The 13403-nt window shown below is 36.8% G+C and overlaps 3 protein-coding genes and 1 pseudogene across 3 annotated transcripts; 3 read left to right on the top strand and 1 right to left on the bottom strand.

Moving 5' to 3' along the window:
* The first annotated feature begins 2134 nt into the window (after positions 1 to 2134).
* On the top strand, positions 2135 to 3399 carry LOC107039740 (annotated as a pseudogene).
* A 12-nt stretch (positions 3400 to 3411) lies between these two features.
* Positions 3412 to 4082, top strand: LOC107039758 (ELMO domain-containing protein 2-like). Its single transcript, XM_015259530.1, has 2 exons — positions 3412 to 3493; positions 3603 to 4082. The coding sequence occupies exons 1-2, from the start codon at positions 3437 to 3439 to the stop codon at positions 4080 to 4082; spliced, it is 537 nt and encodes a 178-aa protein (XP_015115016.1). The 5' UTR covers positions 3412 to 3436.
* Positions 4083 to 4094: 12 nt separating this feature from the next.
* Positions 4095 to 6069, top strand: LOC107039765 (ELMO domain-containing protein 2). The gene is made up of 2 exons (XM_015259543.1): positions 4095 to 4176; positions 4286 to 6069. Exons 1-2 carry the CDS (start codon positions 4120 to 4122, stop codon positions 4763 to 4765), a joined length of 537 nt encoding a protein of 178 aa, XP_015115029.1. The 5' UTR covers positions 4095 to 4119; the 3' UTR covers positions 4766 to 6069.
* Positions 5904 to 11127, bottom strand: LOC107039750 (protein disulfide-isomerase A4). Its single transcript, XM_015259518.1, has 6 exons — positions 10895 to 11127; positions 9364 to 9549; positions 8250 to 8388; positions 7548 to 7709; positions 7159 to 7284; positions 5904 to 6541 (listed from the first exon to the last, which is right to left on the bottom strand). The coding sequence occupies exons 1-6, from the start codon at positions 11034 to 11036 to the stop codon at positions 6391 to 6393; spliced, it is 906 nt and encodes a 301-aa protein (XP_015115004.1). The 5' UTR covers positions 11037 to 11127; the 3' UTR covers positions 5904 to 6390.
* Positions 11128 to 13403: the final 2276 nt, after the last annotated feature.

Raw genomic sequence — 13403 nt, 5'->3', positions numbered from 1 at the left:
TCGTCTATCACCCGCGTTGGAATTTCTAAAATCGCATATGTCATACATTTCCCTGACATTAATGTTCTTCCAAGGTTATTTACGTTCCACCTGTAGCCAGTGTTTCATCGGCCAAAACATCATCAAAACTTATGCGAATCATTAACTTATGAGAGCTTTAGGCGAAAATTGAATTTTCATGTTGCACTTGGAACATTAGCTTCTGAAGAGCATTTACTATTCTTGAAAATGGTGTACGATAAATCTGATTTAATTCAATTTTCAATAGGTTATTGTTGATTGTTTCCGTTTTTTGCTTCCGAATGGAAGCTTTGTAATCATGATTTTTTTCGATTTCCTAATTTTCGGTGGAAATGCCTAGAAATATCATGAAACGTGAAGAAATTATGTTTTTAAAAAATATCTGTATATGCGTAGGTTGTGTGTGTACATTCATCTCCGGTTTTCTAGAACTGTCCCTATAACTCGAGAACGATGAAAGCAAAGACGCTGAAATTCTGGCTGCTAATTGGTACTACTGATAGTCAAATTTGTGTTAAATTTCAGGTTGATCGGTTGAGCGGTTCCTGAGATATAGCGATTCCTCAAAAATCGTTTTTTGCCGATATCTCCTTAACCATGCGATGGTTTCCAATTTTCTTTTCAAAATACTCATCATGATGATACCTATTCAATTGGATCGAAAAAAGACCATTCCACCCCGAGAAATGTAGTTTTATCCTCATTTTTTCGGTTTTTCACTGCAATTGCTTGTATGCATGATGACTTCAAGAATAATTGAGATAGAAACTTGAAGCTCAGTATGATTTTAGGTCTTATGATAATAAAGTTTGGGACTATAGATGAACGGAATTGAACTATTAGTTTCGGAGATATTCAACTTTGTATGTGAAACTCTTTTGCTCAATATCTCAAAAACGACTGGTCCGATTTCATTTCTTTTTATTTCAAAATGTCCATCTTGATGTCATCTATCTAGATCTAATAAAATATGTACACGATCCCATCGAAAAGTTTAGAGATATTTACGTTTTTCAATTTTTTTGGTTGGAATTCACTTTTACGCATTATAACATGGGTAAAACTCAAAGAAATCTTTTGAAACTTTAGCTTGTAGTTAGTATTGTCACTTACGAAAATGATAGAAATTCCTAGGAAAGTCAAGGAGTGTCCAGGAAAATTGCGGGAATTGATGGCAATCCTTATGTGTTCATTTTTTAAAAAGATAGATTGAGATCCATTTGGAAGTCTACTACCAATGTAAATGGTAGAATTGAAAAAGGAGTAGTAATATGTAATCTGTCAAATGGTGTGTGGCGCGCTGCTTTTTACATTATGTCACACCTCAAAAATGATAGGTTTAGCACATTTATCGAGGCTTCAGACTTGACCAGCGGCGATATATCATATGTCAATTTCAAGGTCTCATTGAATTCTTGAGATTAAGACACCATTATTATCTATTCTATGCACTACATCAATTGTTATAAACAATAATGTAGCGATTTTAATGTCACATTTTGAAAATTTCCATGTTTCTCCTTTTAATGACGAGAATTGTTCGATTTCTGTTAAAATCTGCAGAGATATCTTATGTACGGGTGAAAACATGCTAAATTACCTTGAAATTGACTCCTGAATTACTTGATTAAGACTAATTTTCCTTAACAGATGGCAGTTGGTATCGAAAAATAGAATTTCGTCATGTTTACTGTAAATGCAGTTTAGTTTGGATTTTTCTATAACTATTGGTCAAGTGAATAAAACTATTCATCTACCATTTCAAAAGATATCTGTTGTTATGGAACGTGAAAATCAGGGGAATTAGAATTCGAATAGAATGACGACAATTATTTCCCTTTTGATAAACTTCAACTGAGCTCAATTCATAAATCTGTTTCTGATGCTATTATGGCTATTTCTAAAAAATTCAAGTGCCCATTTTGCCCTATCCTCCCCTAAACTCGCACTCGTGACAGACCCGCGCGTCGATCACGAGAATGCACCCCGAAATTTGAATATCGCCGTAGAGTCCTACCTTACCACCCCCCGCCCCTAAATTGACTAGCCGCGAGCCCCACACGAACGTCGAACGTCACCCGTGTGTTGCGCAGTGTTGTTGTCTATTCTCCGTTGCCGGTCAACGTCCCTGCCCTCTCAAGAACCCCCAAAAATCGATAAACCCCATCGACTCACAGTGCACCCCACGTCGCCCCGACCGCGTCGTCCGCAATCGCCCGACCTTCTCAAGGAAAAAATGAAGAGTCTCCGCACCACAAGATCTCCTAGCCTCTGAATGACAGCATAACCTCCAAATCCACGAAAAATCGAGGTAAAAGAACCGTCTGCACCCCCAACCCCCCGTGACAATGACCAGTTGAACCCCAGTGATCCCCCACTTCAGCCCCACCACCTGGACATGATAGTGTCCACTGAACCAGTAATTTTAATTCATCAATCATGATTGATTACCTCTGGTCGCTGATCTGCGTGTACTTCAGACCCCTCATAAAATGGTTTTTACGCCAGACAACGCAAATGTGTGAGCTCCAGAGGATTTGCTACGGCGAGCCTTCGGGGGCGCCTCGGGCGTTGAGCGTGGAGAGGTCCCTACGCCAGTCCCGCAACCCGGACATCAGGATCCTGGTGACACACCTGGACGACATAGCGAGCAATCGAGGGATAAACACGAGGACGGAGAGGAAAATCCTCGAGGAAGCCATTCGAACAGTGCTGCTGACCAAGAAGATCAATCCAACAGCTCATCCTGACTTCGCCAAGTCCTTTGGGAAGTGTGTTGAGCTCATCTGGGGGTACCACCAGCTGGTGGTGGAGTGCGAGGAGACGAGGAAGACAGTCTACGACTCGGAGAATCCTGAGCACGAGCTGTCTCTGCTGAAGCTGTGGAATCTGCTGAAGCCTGGGGAGCCACTTGAGGCCAGGGTGACCAAGCAGTGGCAGGAGATCGGGTTCCAGGGGGACGATCCCAAGACAGACTTCAGGGGAATGGGCATCCTGGGACTGGAGAATCTAGTCTACTTCGCTGAGGAGTATCCCACAGCAGCTGCTCACGCACTTCTCCATTCCAATCATCCAAAGTATGGGTATGCCTTTGCCATTGTGGGGATTAACATCACTAGTATGGCGATGAGGTTGCTGAGGGATGGAACTGCCAAGACTCATGTGTATAATTCGGCGAAAACTCTGCCTACTATTCGTGCCTTTCATCAGTTTTATAGCTATCTGTTTTATGAGTTTGATGAGTTCTGGATTGAGTCCAAACCTAACAATATGATGGAGTTCTCGGCGATACAGGAGAAGTTTGAGGGGAATATCAGGGGGGCTTTGGGCAATCCTATGACTGTGTTTAGAATCAATCTTTCGGTTGATAATATTTAATTAGGGGAGGGATTTTAGGGCGATGTGAAGTGGTAGAATGGAATATAATTGGACAATTTATTGTGTTGATGGTTTTACGTGGAAAACGCTAGAGGTGACATTATGAATTTTGAGAATAGTCAATGGCAATTGAATTTCATATGATTGCCCATGCTTAGAAAAGATGGAAGATTGATTTTGATTTTATTAAAAATCTTTTGAAGCCAAGAGAGGCACTGGAGGACAGGGTGACCAAGCAGTGGCAGGAGATCGGGTTCCAGGGGGACGATCCCAAGACAGACTTCAGGGGAATGGGCATCCTGGGACTGGAGAATCTAGTCTACTTCGCTGAGGAGTATCCCACAGCAGCTGCACACGCACTTCTCCATTCCAATCATCCCAAGTATGGGTATGCCTTTGCCATTGTGGGGATTAACATCACTAGCATGGCGATGAGGTTGCTGAGGGATGGAACTGCCAAGACTCATGTGTATAATTCGGCGAAAACTCTGCCTACTATTCGTGCCTTTCATCAGTTTTATAGCTATCTGTTTTATGAGTTTGATGAGTTCTGGATTGAGTCCAAACCTAACAATATGATGGAGTTCTCGGCGATACAGGAGAAGTTTGAGGGGAATATCAGGGGGGCTTTGGGCAATCCTATGACTGTGTTTAGAATCAATCTTTCGGTTGATAATATTTAATTAGGGGAGGGATTTTAGGGCGATGTGAAGTGGTAGAATGGAATATAATTGGACAATTTATTGTGTTGATGGTTTTACGTGGAAAACGCTAGAGGTGACATTATGAATTTTGAGAATAGTCAATGGCAATTGAATTTCATATGATTGCCCATGCTTAGAAAAGATGGAAGATTGATTTTGATTTTATTAAAAATCTTTTGAAGCCAAGAGAGGCACTGGAGGACAGGGTGACCAAGCAGTGGCAGGAGATCGGGTTCCAGGGGGACGATCCCAAGACAGACTTCAGGGGAATGGGCATCCTGGGACTGGAGAATCTAGTCTACTTCGCTGAGGAGTATCCCACAGCAGCTGCTCACGCACTTCTCCATTCCAATCATCCAAAGTATGGGTATGCCTTTGCCATTGTGGGGATTAACATCACTAGTATGGCGATGAGGTTGCTGAGGGATGGAACTGCAAAGACTCATGTGTATAATTCGGCGAAAACTCTGCCTACTATTCGTGCCTTTCATCAGTTTTATAGCTATCTGTTTTATGAGTTTGATGAGTTCTGGATTGAGTCCAAACCTAACAATATGATGGAGTTCTCGGCGATACAGGAGAAGTTTGAGGGGAATATCAGGGGGGCTTTGGGCAATCCTATGACTGTGTTTAGGATCAATCTTTCGGTTGATAATATTTAATTAGGGGAGTGATTATGGGTTTGGGAGGGACTTTGAGCCGATGTGAAGTGGTGGAGTGGAATACAATTTGACAATTTTTTCTGCTGATGGTTTGACGTGAAAGAGACTAGACGTGACATATTCTCCGTGGATTTTCTATTGATTATGGGGTTTTGTCAATACAGTAGCGAAGCGGTAAAACGATTCAAGTCAACTTAGCTCTTAACTGAGTTTTCGAGGAATATCTCCGAATCTAAGAGAGATAGCAAAATTTTCGTGATTTTGTAGCTCTCTATTCGCTCTGCAAAAAAGTTCCTAACAAAAATTTTATCTTAACAAAGATCTGTCTTACATTTCGAGATATTTATTAAAAACTGACCAATAGTCGACATCGACTTAAACCGTTTCATCGCTTCATTACTGAACAATGAATGGCAATTCAACTTTAACTTTATATGATCCATATAAAATTAAAATTGATTCATATTCATAAATTATGTGAATTTCAAGCAGAAAATTTTCAAATTTAATGACCAATTCTCATCTTATGTGAAATTCAATGAAGTTATTTCATATCTTATTTTCGGCTGATATGTAACATGATTTGAAATTTGAGGAAATGCGAAAAATCGCCGGAGGTCGGGTTTGAAGCTACGACCCTTATGTTTCCAGGCTGAGAATTACGCACATGGCTATCCTCTCAATATTTAAAATTCAAATCTGATCACAGTTATAACGATGAGAATTAGAATAAAATTTTCAAATAAATTCTTAACAAATATTTGAATTATCTTAACGATGAGTAACTCTAGGAGAAAATGTCAAAAAACACGTTTCATTGATCATATCATCAATTACAAAAAAATTCTGATATTTTCTCGAAGAATCACTCGTTTGAAAGATGAATGAACGATTCAGAGACGAAGCGATGTAACGAGATGAATCAACAGAATAGAAAATCATAAAATGTCATTTTCCTTCAGTTATTCTCCCAAATTATTCTCGAAATATCTCAGAATTGCTTCAGCAGAATATATTTTCCTTTCATTCTACAAATAACAATATTGTAGTTGATTTATTTCGTTTTCCCACTTCAAATCTGAATGAAAAAAATGAAATTGACTCGTGTATTGCACTTTACCACTTCAATACTTAATTATTGTAATTACTGTAATGATTTATTTTTGCACAAAGTTTTTGATAAATTTGTGTGCTTGATCGTGTGTTAAATTCCAATAGTTTGGAAACATTCCAGATCTGAGGAAACTAGTAATTATATTTCACAATTATTTTGTGTTTATAATGAATAAATGATTTTTAAAGAACTCAATGGATTATTCGTTTGAATTAAAACTATAGAATAATGTAAAGACCTCATCAATAGAGATCAGAATCGAATATGCAGAGGACTCCTCGGAAGATATCGATTGCACCCAGAAATAACTTCACAGTTGAATGTAAAGACACACTTAAGACCTCAAAGAATATATTTTCTACTGATACAAAATTGCAAAAGTTGGAATGAGAAAGAATCCTCTAGTGAATGAGAAATAGAGACAAAAACATCATCTACCCTTTTCTCACTAATTAGAATCGACATTTTATGTACATGATTTCGGTAAGTTTCATTAGTGTTTTTTCATTCTTCATTTTTCCTTCTTCTCTGGAGTTTCAGACTTTTTCCTCAGTTTAGAGGCAACTGATACGATTATCATCACTCCCATGATGATGCTGGCGAGCTTCATGATCCAGGGATTTTCACGAAGGAAATTGGCGATCATTTGGGTGAGATCGTCACTGAAAATAAGAAAGAGAGTGAAGAGAATCTTTTAAATAGTTTTTTTTGGAAATTTCATAATTCTTATTGATGGAATCTTTGGATGGGCAAATGATAGTTTTTATTTAGTTGTGCTGGAGTTCGTCATGTCTAATTAAACGTAATATAGTTGAAATTGAGCAATTTAATGAATATTCCCTGCCATTTCTTGAGTTTATAAAATATTACTGAACATTTTTAATTAGAATGAAGGTTTCGGATGCAAGAAACATCATTTCTTAGTTTCTCCTGTTCTATTATCTTTTTTGTTTTCACTATTTTTAACGGAATTCGTCACAAGAAATTTGTGACTGGCCATCGCCCGAGGGCCTTCAGACTGGTATTTACATATTATATCCAAAGTATTGACTGGAGTGTAGAAAATGAAAGAAAAACAAAGAAAACAAATAAATAAGACAATATTTGGATAGTTAATAGACAATATGGTTGAATAGAAAAAAATAACATGTTTTACATAGTCATATATGAGATAATTGTGAGACAGTTTGAGGGATGTGGAAATGGTGAAGAGACAAGAGAGTTATTATTGTAACTTATGAAATAATGAACCTATCCTTTTTTTTGCTGTTTTACTTACAATGGACTCTGTGGGACTGGAACCCTCTCAGACTGTGCATTTTTGTACCAATCCCTCGCAAATGAGACAAATGCGCTGATATCATACTTTGGAATCTGATAACGGTACATTTTCCCCTGCCGGAATCTAGAAATGAAATAATCCAAATATATTAACTATCGACATTTCCGCAATTCGAGACGAATCACTACATAATAATTCTGTACGTGGAGGGGTACAAGAGTTCATGTCAAACGTCGAATCATTTTTAATGGAATTTGTGTCGAGATCCTTCTTGAATTTGAATCTTCTCCCAAGTTTTTATCCCTGTTTCATCGAGATAATTCCATCACTTTGGAAACGTGATGTGGTAACATGATCGACATGACGGCGTCAAATTAATAACTTACAGAATAAATTCAGGAACGTTGAAAACGTTGAACCGTCTGGCTGTGGAAGCTCCCGTCGTGTGTTTATTGACACGTGCAACATTAACTCTATTTTTCAGTTTAGCACCAACTGACTCCCATCTTGCACCCATTCGCTGGCAGTCGATGCAGTCGTTGCTATAGCTGTTGTAAAGAGGAATCTAATTAGTAGTTAATTACATTGTGCCTCCAGAACACGATTTAATTGTCATTTAACCTGTATTGATTTCTCCAAGAACTCTCTGAATATTTAGACTTTTTGGACAGTAAATTAATTGTTGAAAGTCTTAAAAAAAGAGATGATCTTCTCAATTTGTTTTTCGCTGTGAATTATTTTTTCTTTTGCTAAGAATGATTTCCTAGGAAACCTCATATTTAAATATCTGGCTGTTGAATTCAAGATAGACATCAGCATTAATTTTATTCAGGTGTTTGATTTACTAATTTCAACAGATAGATTGTATTATAGATTGATAGAATGATTAAATTTAATGGCGAAGCGCAAATTTCATTCAAGTGCCTGATTTAGTAAAAGGGATGAGTGGAATATGAAGGATTATAAAAAATGAATAAAACCTATTTGCAAATCTGAATCGGCATGTGGCGTTTAACCGCCAGTAAAATAACTTGAATAATAAACAATCAAACAGGATGCATTGATTGCATAATTGAATTGATACTCACAACATGACAAACCAGTCTCCAGTCGTAGCTCCACTACTCGCCTGCGTTAAGTGCTCGAAAGTCTCGTCAGTTAATTCCTTCACTATGGGCTCTTTATTACCCACTAATGTTTCCAATATTTCCTCATCATTCAATTTTCCTATTTATGAAAAATATAATACAAATGTAATGCAGTGGAAAAAGAATCTTATATGTATGGAGATTAATGAATTATTTACAGTATTCCATTCTCTATTCAGACATATTCACATTAATTTTACAAGTTTTTTTCAAATTTTAATGAGAAAAAAAAATCGGAGAATTTATTGGAGAATAATTCCTACAAAAAAATGGAAATCTAGTATTTTGTCTATCGAAAATATTTATTAAGCAAATAGAATTCCTTTCGTAGAACTCTACACTGAAAGAAAAACGACAAAGTTCTCCACCAAGTCTTACTTGTGCCAAGAAAATAGTTTTTTGAAAATTAGCAAAAAAGGATTTTTTTATACCAAACATGCAGAGAGTGTGCCGGAATGAAAAATTTTTGTCGCAAAAATAGATTAAGTAGTTTAAACAAAATTTCATTCTTTGTACATGCAAGAAATGTCATTGCTCGCAGTACTCCTTCATTATTCGATACTTCCATACGTATTTTGCTGCCGAAAAATTTTTGTTTTATGCGAAACAAGGGATAGTAGTTTTTCGTTTCGGCTGTCTAATAATCACAGACAAGAAATTAACCCTTAAATGAAACAATAATAATGATATGATAGCAATCTTGTAACTTGGGGATAAAACATTCGTTGATAAATTTTCCTCTATGAGATATTTTCATCCTGAAAAGGCACCGTCTGGTGTGAATTATCCGCCTCTTGAGCCAAATCTTTCATTGCTGTCGAAAGCAGAACAATTATTCATGTTTGAGACTTTCAAATTCGAACCAAACAAATTCTTTTTTGGCAATTTTCAACTAGCGATTTTGTTGGCCCAAACAAGACTTATTTGACAACGTGTTTGTTTTTCTCTCAGTGCAGTAGAACTGCTATAAAACTCCAATAAAAATTCTTACAGAAAGGACTAGTGTCTTCTTTAAATTTTTTTCTCTCAATGTAATCTTGAAGATGTTGTTTACCATCATAAAGCAATGGGATTCCATTCCTGAAGAAGACTAAGGCAGGCTCCTTGGCAGGACTGTACAGCTTTAATAATTGACTGTTGTCGATTTGGAGGACCCATGCAGATAGACTATCCACCAGATCATCCCTCAAATTGACGAGTTCGGCTTCGTATTTGGTACACTCCTCACAGTCTCTCTTAGCTGGAGAAATAATAAAACAAGTCGGTATTCGCTTGTGTCTTCATCACAATATATAGTGTCTCACATTATTATATTCGATTGAACTATATTTCTTAAAGGCTGGTTCAACGAATTTCTAGCGAATTCGTTAAGGTTTTCTATTAAATTTTTCTATACGTGTTGTTAAAAATTGTTAAAAGATTCATGAAATTCGTAGGAATTCCCTGTTCTTATGACAGGCATACAACCGTAACCACATGCGACAGAATGTCTACAGGAAGATATTCAATATTTTAATGAAATAGATTTACACAAAAGATTAAATATCTCCGAAACTGCTCGGCTGGTTGAGCCCACCCTAAATACTAACCTTCATTATTATAAGAGCTATAATGAGACCAAATTTCAACTGGCTATTTTCATTTTCTCTCAAAATATCGTGCGTACAAAAATGAGAAAATTTTAAAAAGGAAAAAACGGGAATATCTCGGAAACTTTGTACGAACGAATATATATATATTTTGATTGATGTAGATAGAATCCGTCGAGACGAGTATTTTGAAAAAAAAATTGAAATCCGACAAGTAGTTCATGAGATATTTAAAGAGATATATTTACACAAATATCTCAGGAATCACCTGGTTGATTGTGCCCATTCAAAATACCAACCTTTAGTATTACAAGAGCTAAGACCAAACCAAATTTCAACTTGCTATCTCCTTTTTTTTTCAAGTTATCGTGCGTACAAGATTTTTCATGAAGAACGGAAAAACGGCAATATCTCCAAACTGAGTCTATATATTCTGATTGACCTACATAGAGGCCATCGAGACGAGTATTTTGAAAAAAAATTGAAATCGGTGCAGTAGTTTTTGAGATATTGAGGAAAAACGAAATTTAAACAGGTTGTTATATCTCAGGAACTACTGGACCGATCGGGCTGAAACAGCGCATCGAAGTTGAACGCAATAACAGCTACAATGAGCCAAAATTTCAGATTTTTATCTACAAATTTCACCGTATTTATATTGAATTTTCTAAAAATTAATCACCAAAACCCAAGTTGTCGGATACATACAGTCATGGCCCTAAAAACATAATTTCTTTACGTTTCATAACATTCTAAACCAATTGCAATCAAAATTAGAAAATCTAAAAATCGGTCAAAAATAAGGTTTCCAATCGAACGCAAAAACATATTTATGAAAAAAATGAGCTATTTAGTGAGGTTATGTGAATTCACCCCAAAGAATTTCCAAAAAATACACTAACCAGTGCTCCAGATTTTATTGTATATTCGCAATTTTATCAAGAAAATAAATGCCAACATATGGTTGCGGAATTGAACGAAGAATACGAAACTTACTGAACAATACCACAACAAACTGCTCATTTTTAATGTACTGTAATAACTCATCATCGCTGACAGAATCGAGACGTTGCATGGCCTCAGGCTTTTGCGAAACGAGGAAGATAACACAGAATAAAAGAATTAAAAAATCCCTCATTTTTTATGTCTCGTTGTTCACCCAAAAAGATTGATACACGTCATTAGACCGAAGTGTCACTGATTGCCACTGAAATTCTGTCCTTATTGACGTCGACGGAATTTCCTGGGACATGTGCCGGTATTTCTCTGCGCATGCGCAGTTCGTTCCTCACGTTGTGATAGGTCAGAACGTGAGGGATGAGGAATGGAAGGAAAATTTGAAATGCAAACGGGCAGCATCGATTTCTCATCTCCCAAAATTATTGATTATTTTTGCTAAAGTAGATGATTTAATAGAGGAAAATCACTTTGTGAAAAAACTATCATTCTGTTGTCAAAATTGAAATTTTGTGAACGGTTTTGTAATTTTTGGGAGAGCGACATTGAATTAGATTNGGGGGGGGGGGGGAAGAAACATTTATTTTCAATTCATATTTATTCATTTTACTTACTAATTAAAAAATTCCCTAGCTTATCTGCCCTTTTTTTACAATAGAAATGCTTAATGGAAAATATTCTGTAGTAAGAATCAACAGAATTCGATGTTTCTACACCACTTATTTTATTGAAATAGTAGGTGGCTACGGCCCATGCTCGCTCCCCTCGCCAACCGCCATATGACCTCCATGATCCTTATTCTGATCCTTGTGACCCTTAATCTGATCCTTGTAACCCTTATTCTGACTCTCACGATCCTTATTCCGACCCTCGCGGCTCTTATGCTGCTCCTCGCGGCCCTTATTCTTACCCTCGTGCCACTTATTTTGACCCTTGTGAGCCCTAATTTTGGAGTCTTAATTTCGAGTACCAAATTTTCATCACCAGAAATCAATTTGGATTTTTATAATATTGATAGATTTTCTATAGAAAATCCTAAGTTCAAATTATCTAAGTCTTGGTTGATTTTTTAAATGAAAATAAGAAAAGGAAAATAGAATGGGGAAGAAATTAGAAAATTCATGTCGCAGAATTCCTATAGAAAGATAAAATTCTATTGACGTCATCATCACTAGCACCGACAAACACTAATAGAATTTTCACTAGAAGTTCAACAAAAATCCAATTGAGCTTTCTATCGAATTGACTAGTTTCTCTTCGCAATTTTGTCGTACGTGCGGGTGAAACCTTCGATTCACTCTCAAAACCAAATACTCAACATAAGAAAGCGAACCCTACTAAATCCAAAAATAAACCATTCCCGAAGATACAATGTGAATGACTAAAGGATAAAATCGAAAAAAAAATCGCGTGACTTGAGCGCATTTTTTACTCACTTTATCGTATCGACCCCAGTTATTCGTATTCCACATGCATGATCAATTGGTACCACCGAAAAACCGAATGAAAGGATGAGAAAAATAACATTGTATTCAGTAATCCGCAATCGATAAGGGCTGACTTTATGCCCAAGAACTATTTCCATTGTTCACTATTTTCTATTCTAGAGGCGTCATTAGTATTTGTCATCCTCTCTCTCCATTTTATTCCACCCGAAGGTCTCATTCCAGATGGATCTGTGCTATCAATATGAGAATCGACCTGAATTGATCATGGCGTGATGTCTGAAAGGTCCGAAGGTCACAAAATACACAACCCCCCAGCACTGTACATATAACAGGTGTATGAGTGCTGGTTTCACAACGTGAGTGGAGTTTGGTTGGAACACCCTCGGGGTTGACTACTTCAGTGTAACGGTATTCCGGAGCGAAGCGACATCACGAATGAATACCAATGTCTCGCTCTATTTCTTCTTCATATTAACTGAGTTGAAACGAGCTTGAACCTGAGGGAGAGACGACAGTCGCGTGTGCTTCACCACCGCTGAGGAGTCTAGTTCAGTGTACGCAGTGACTTTACGATTTCAAAATAACTTTTTCAATTGAAATTTCCAATTAAAAAATTTCAATTGAAAAATTTCAGTGGGAACCAGGTAACTCCTGTATTCACCAGCGAATGGATAATTTTTCATTCTCCCAGTTTTGTTGGATGTTTGAAACTTCTGGCACATTTAGAGTTGTATGAACACAATTCGATTTTTTAAATTATTCCGAATTGTAATTAGTTGTTGGGGAACTCGATTTGATTTGAAATCGGTTTTTGGGGATTTAATAAATGGTTTAGTTTTTAATGAAAGAGTTCAAAATGGGTTTATTGGCTATTTTGGATTTGGCTGTTTTTTCTCCAGTGAAATGCTTTTCTACTTTTGTAGTCGAAAATCAGAGCATTCATTTGAGGCGCTTTTTGACCCTAAGTTTTCGGACATTTTACAATGATTTTATTATTTAAATTTTGCAGGTCTGAATTTAAATCTCGATATTGAACCGTTAGAAAACATTTGAAAAATCTGAAAGCAAATTAGAAAGTTTACTTTTGAAGATTGATGAAA

Source organism: Diachasma alloeum, unplaced genomic scaffold (genome assembly GCF_001412515.2).
Source record: "Diachasma alloeum isolate Michigan unplaced genomic scaffold, Dall2.0 Dall_scaffold_00178, whole genome shotgun sequence".
In the NCBI taxonomy this organism is placed as follows: domain Eukaryota; kingdom Metazoa; phylum Arthropoda; class Insecta; order Hymenoptera; family Braconidae; genus Diachasma; species Diachasma alloeum.
The sequence above is the reverse complement of the archived record's forward strand: the minus strand, read 5'-3'. Positions and strand labels throughout refer to the sequence as shown.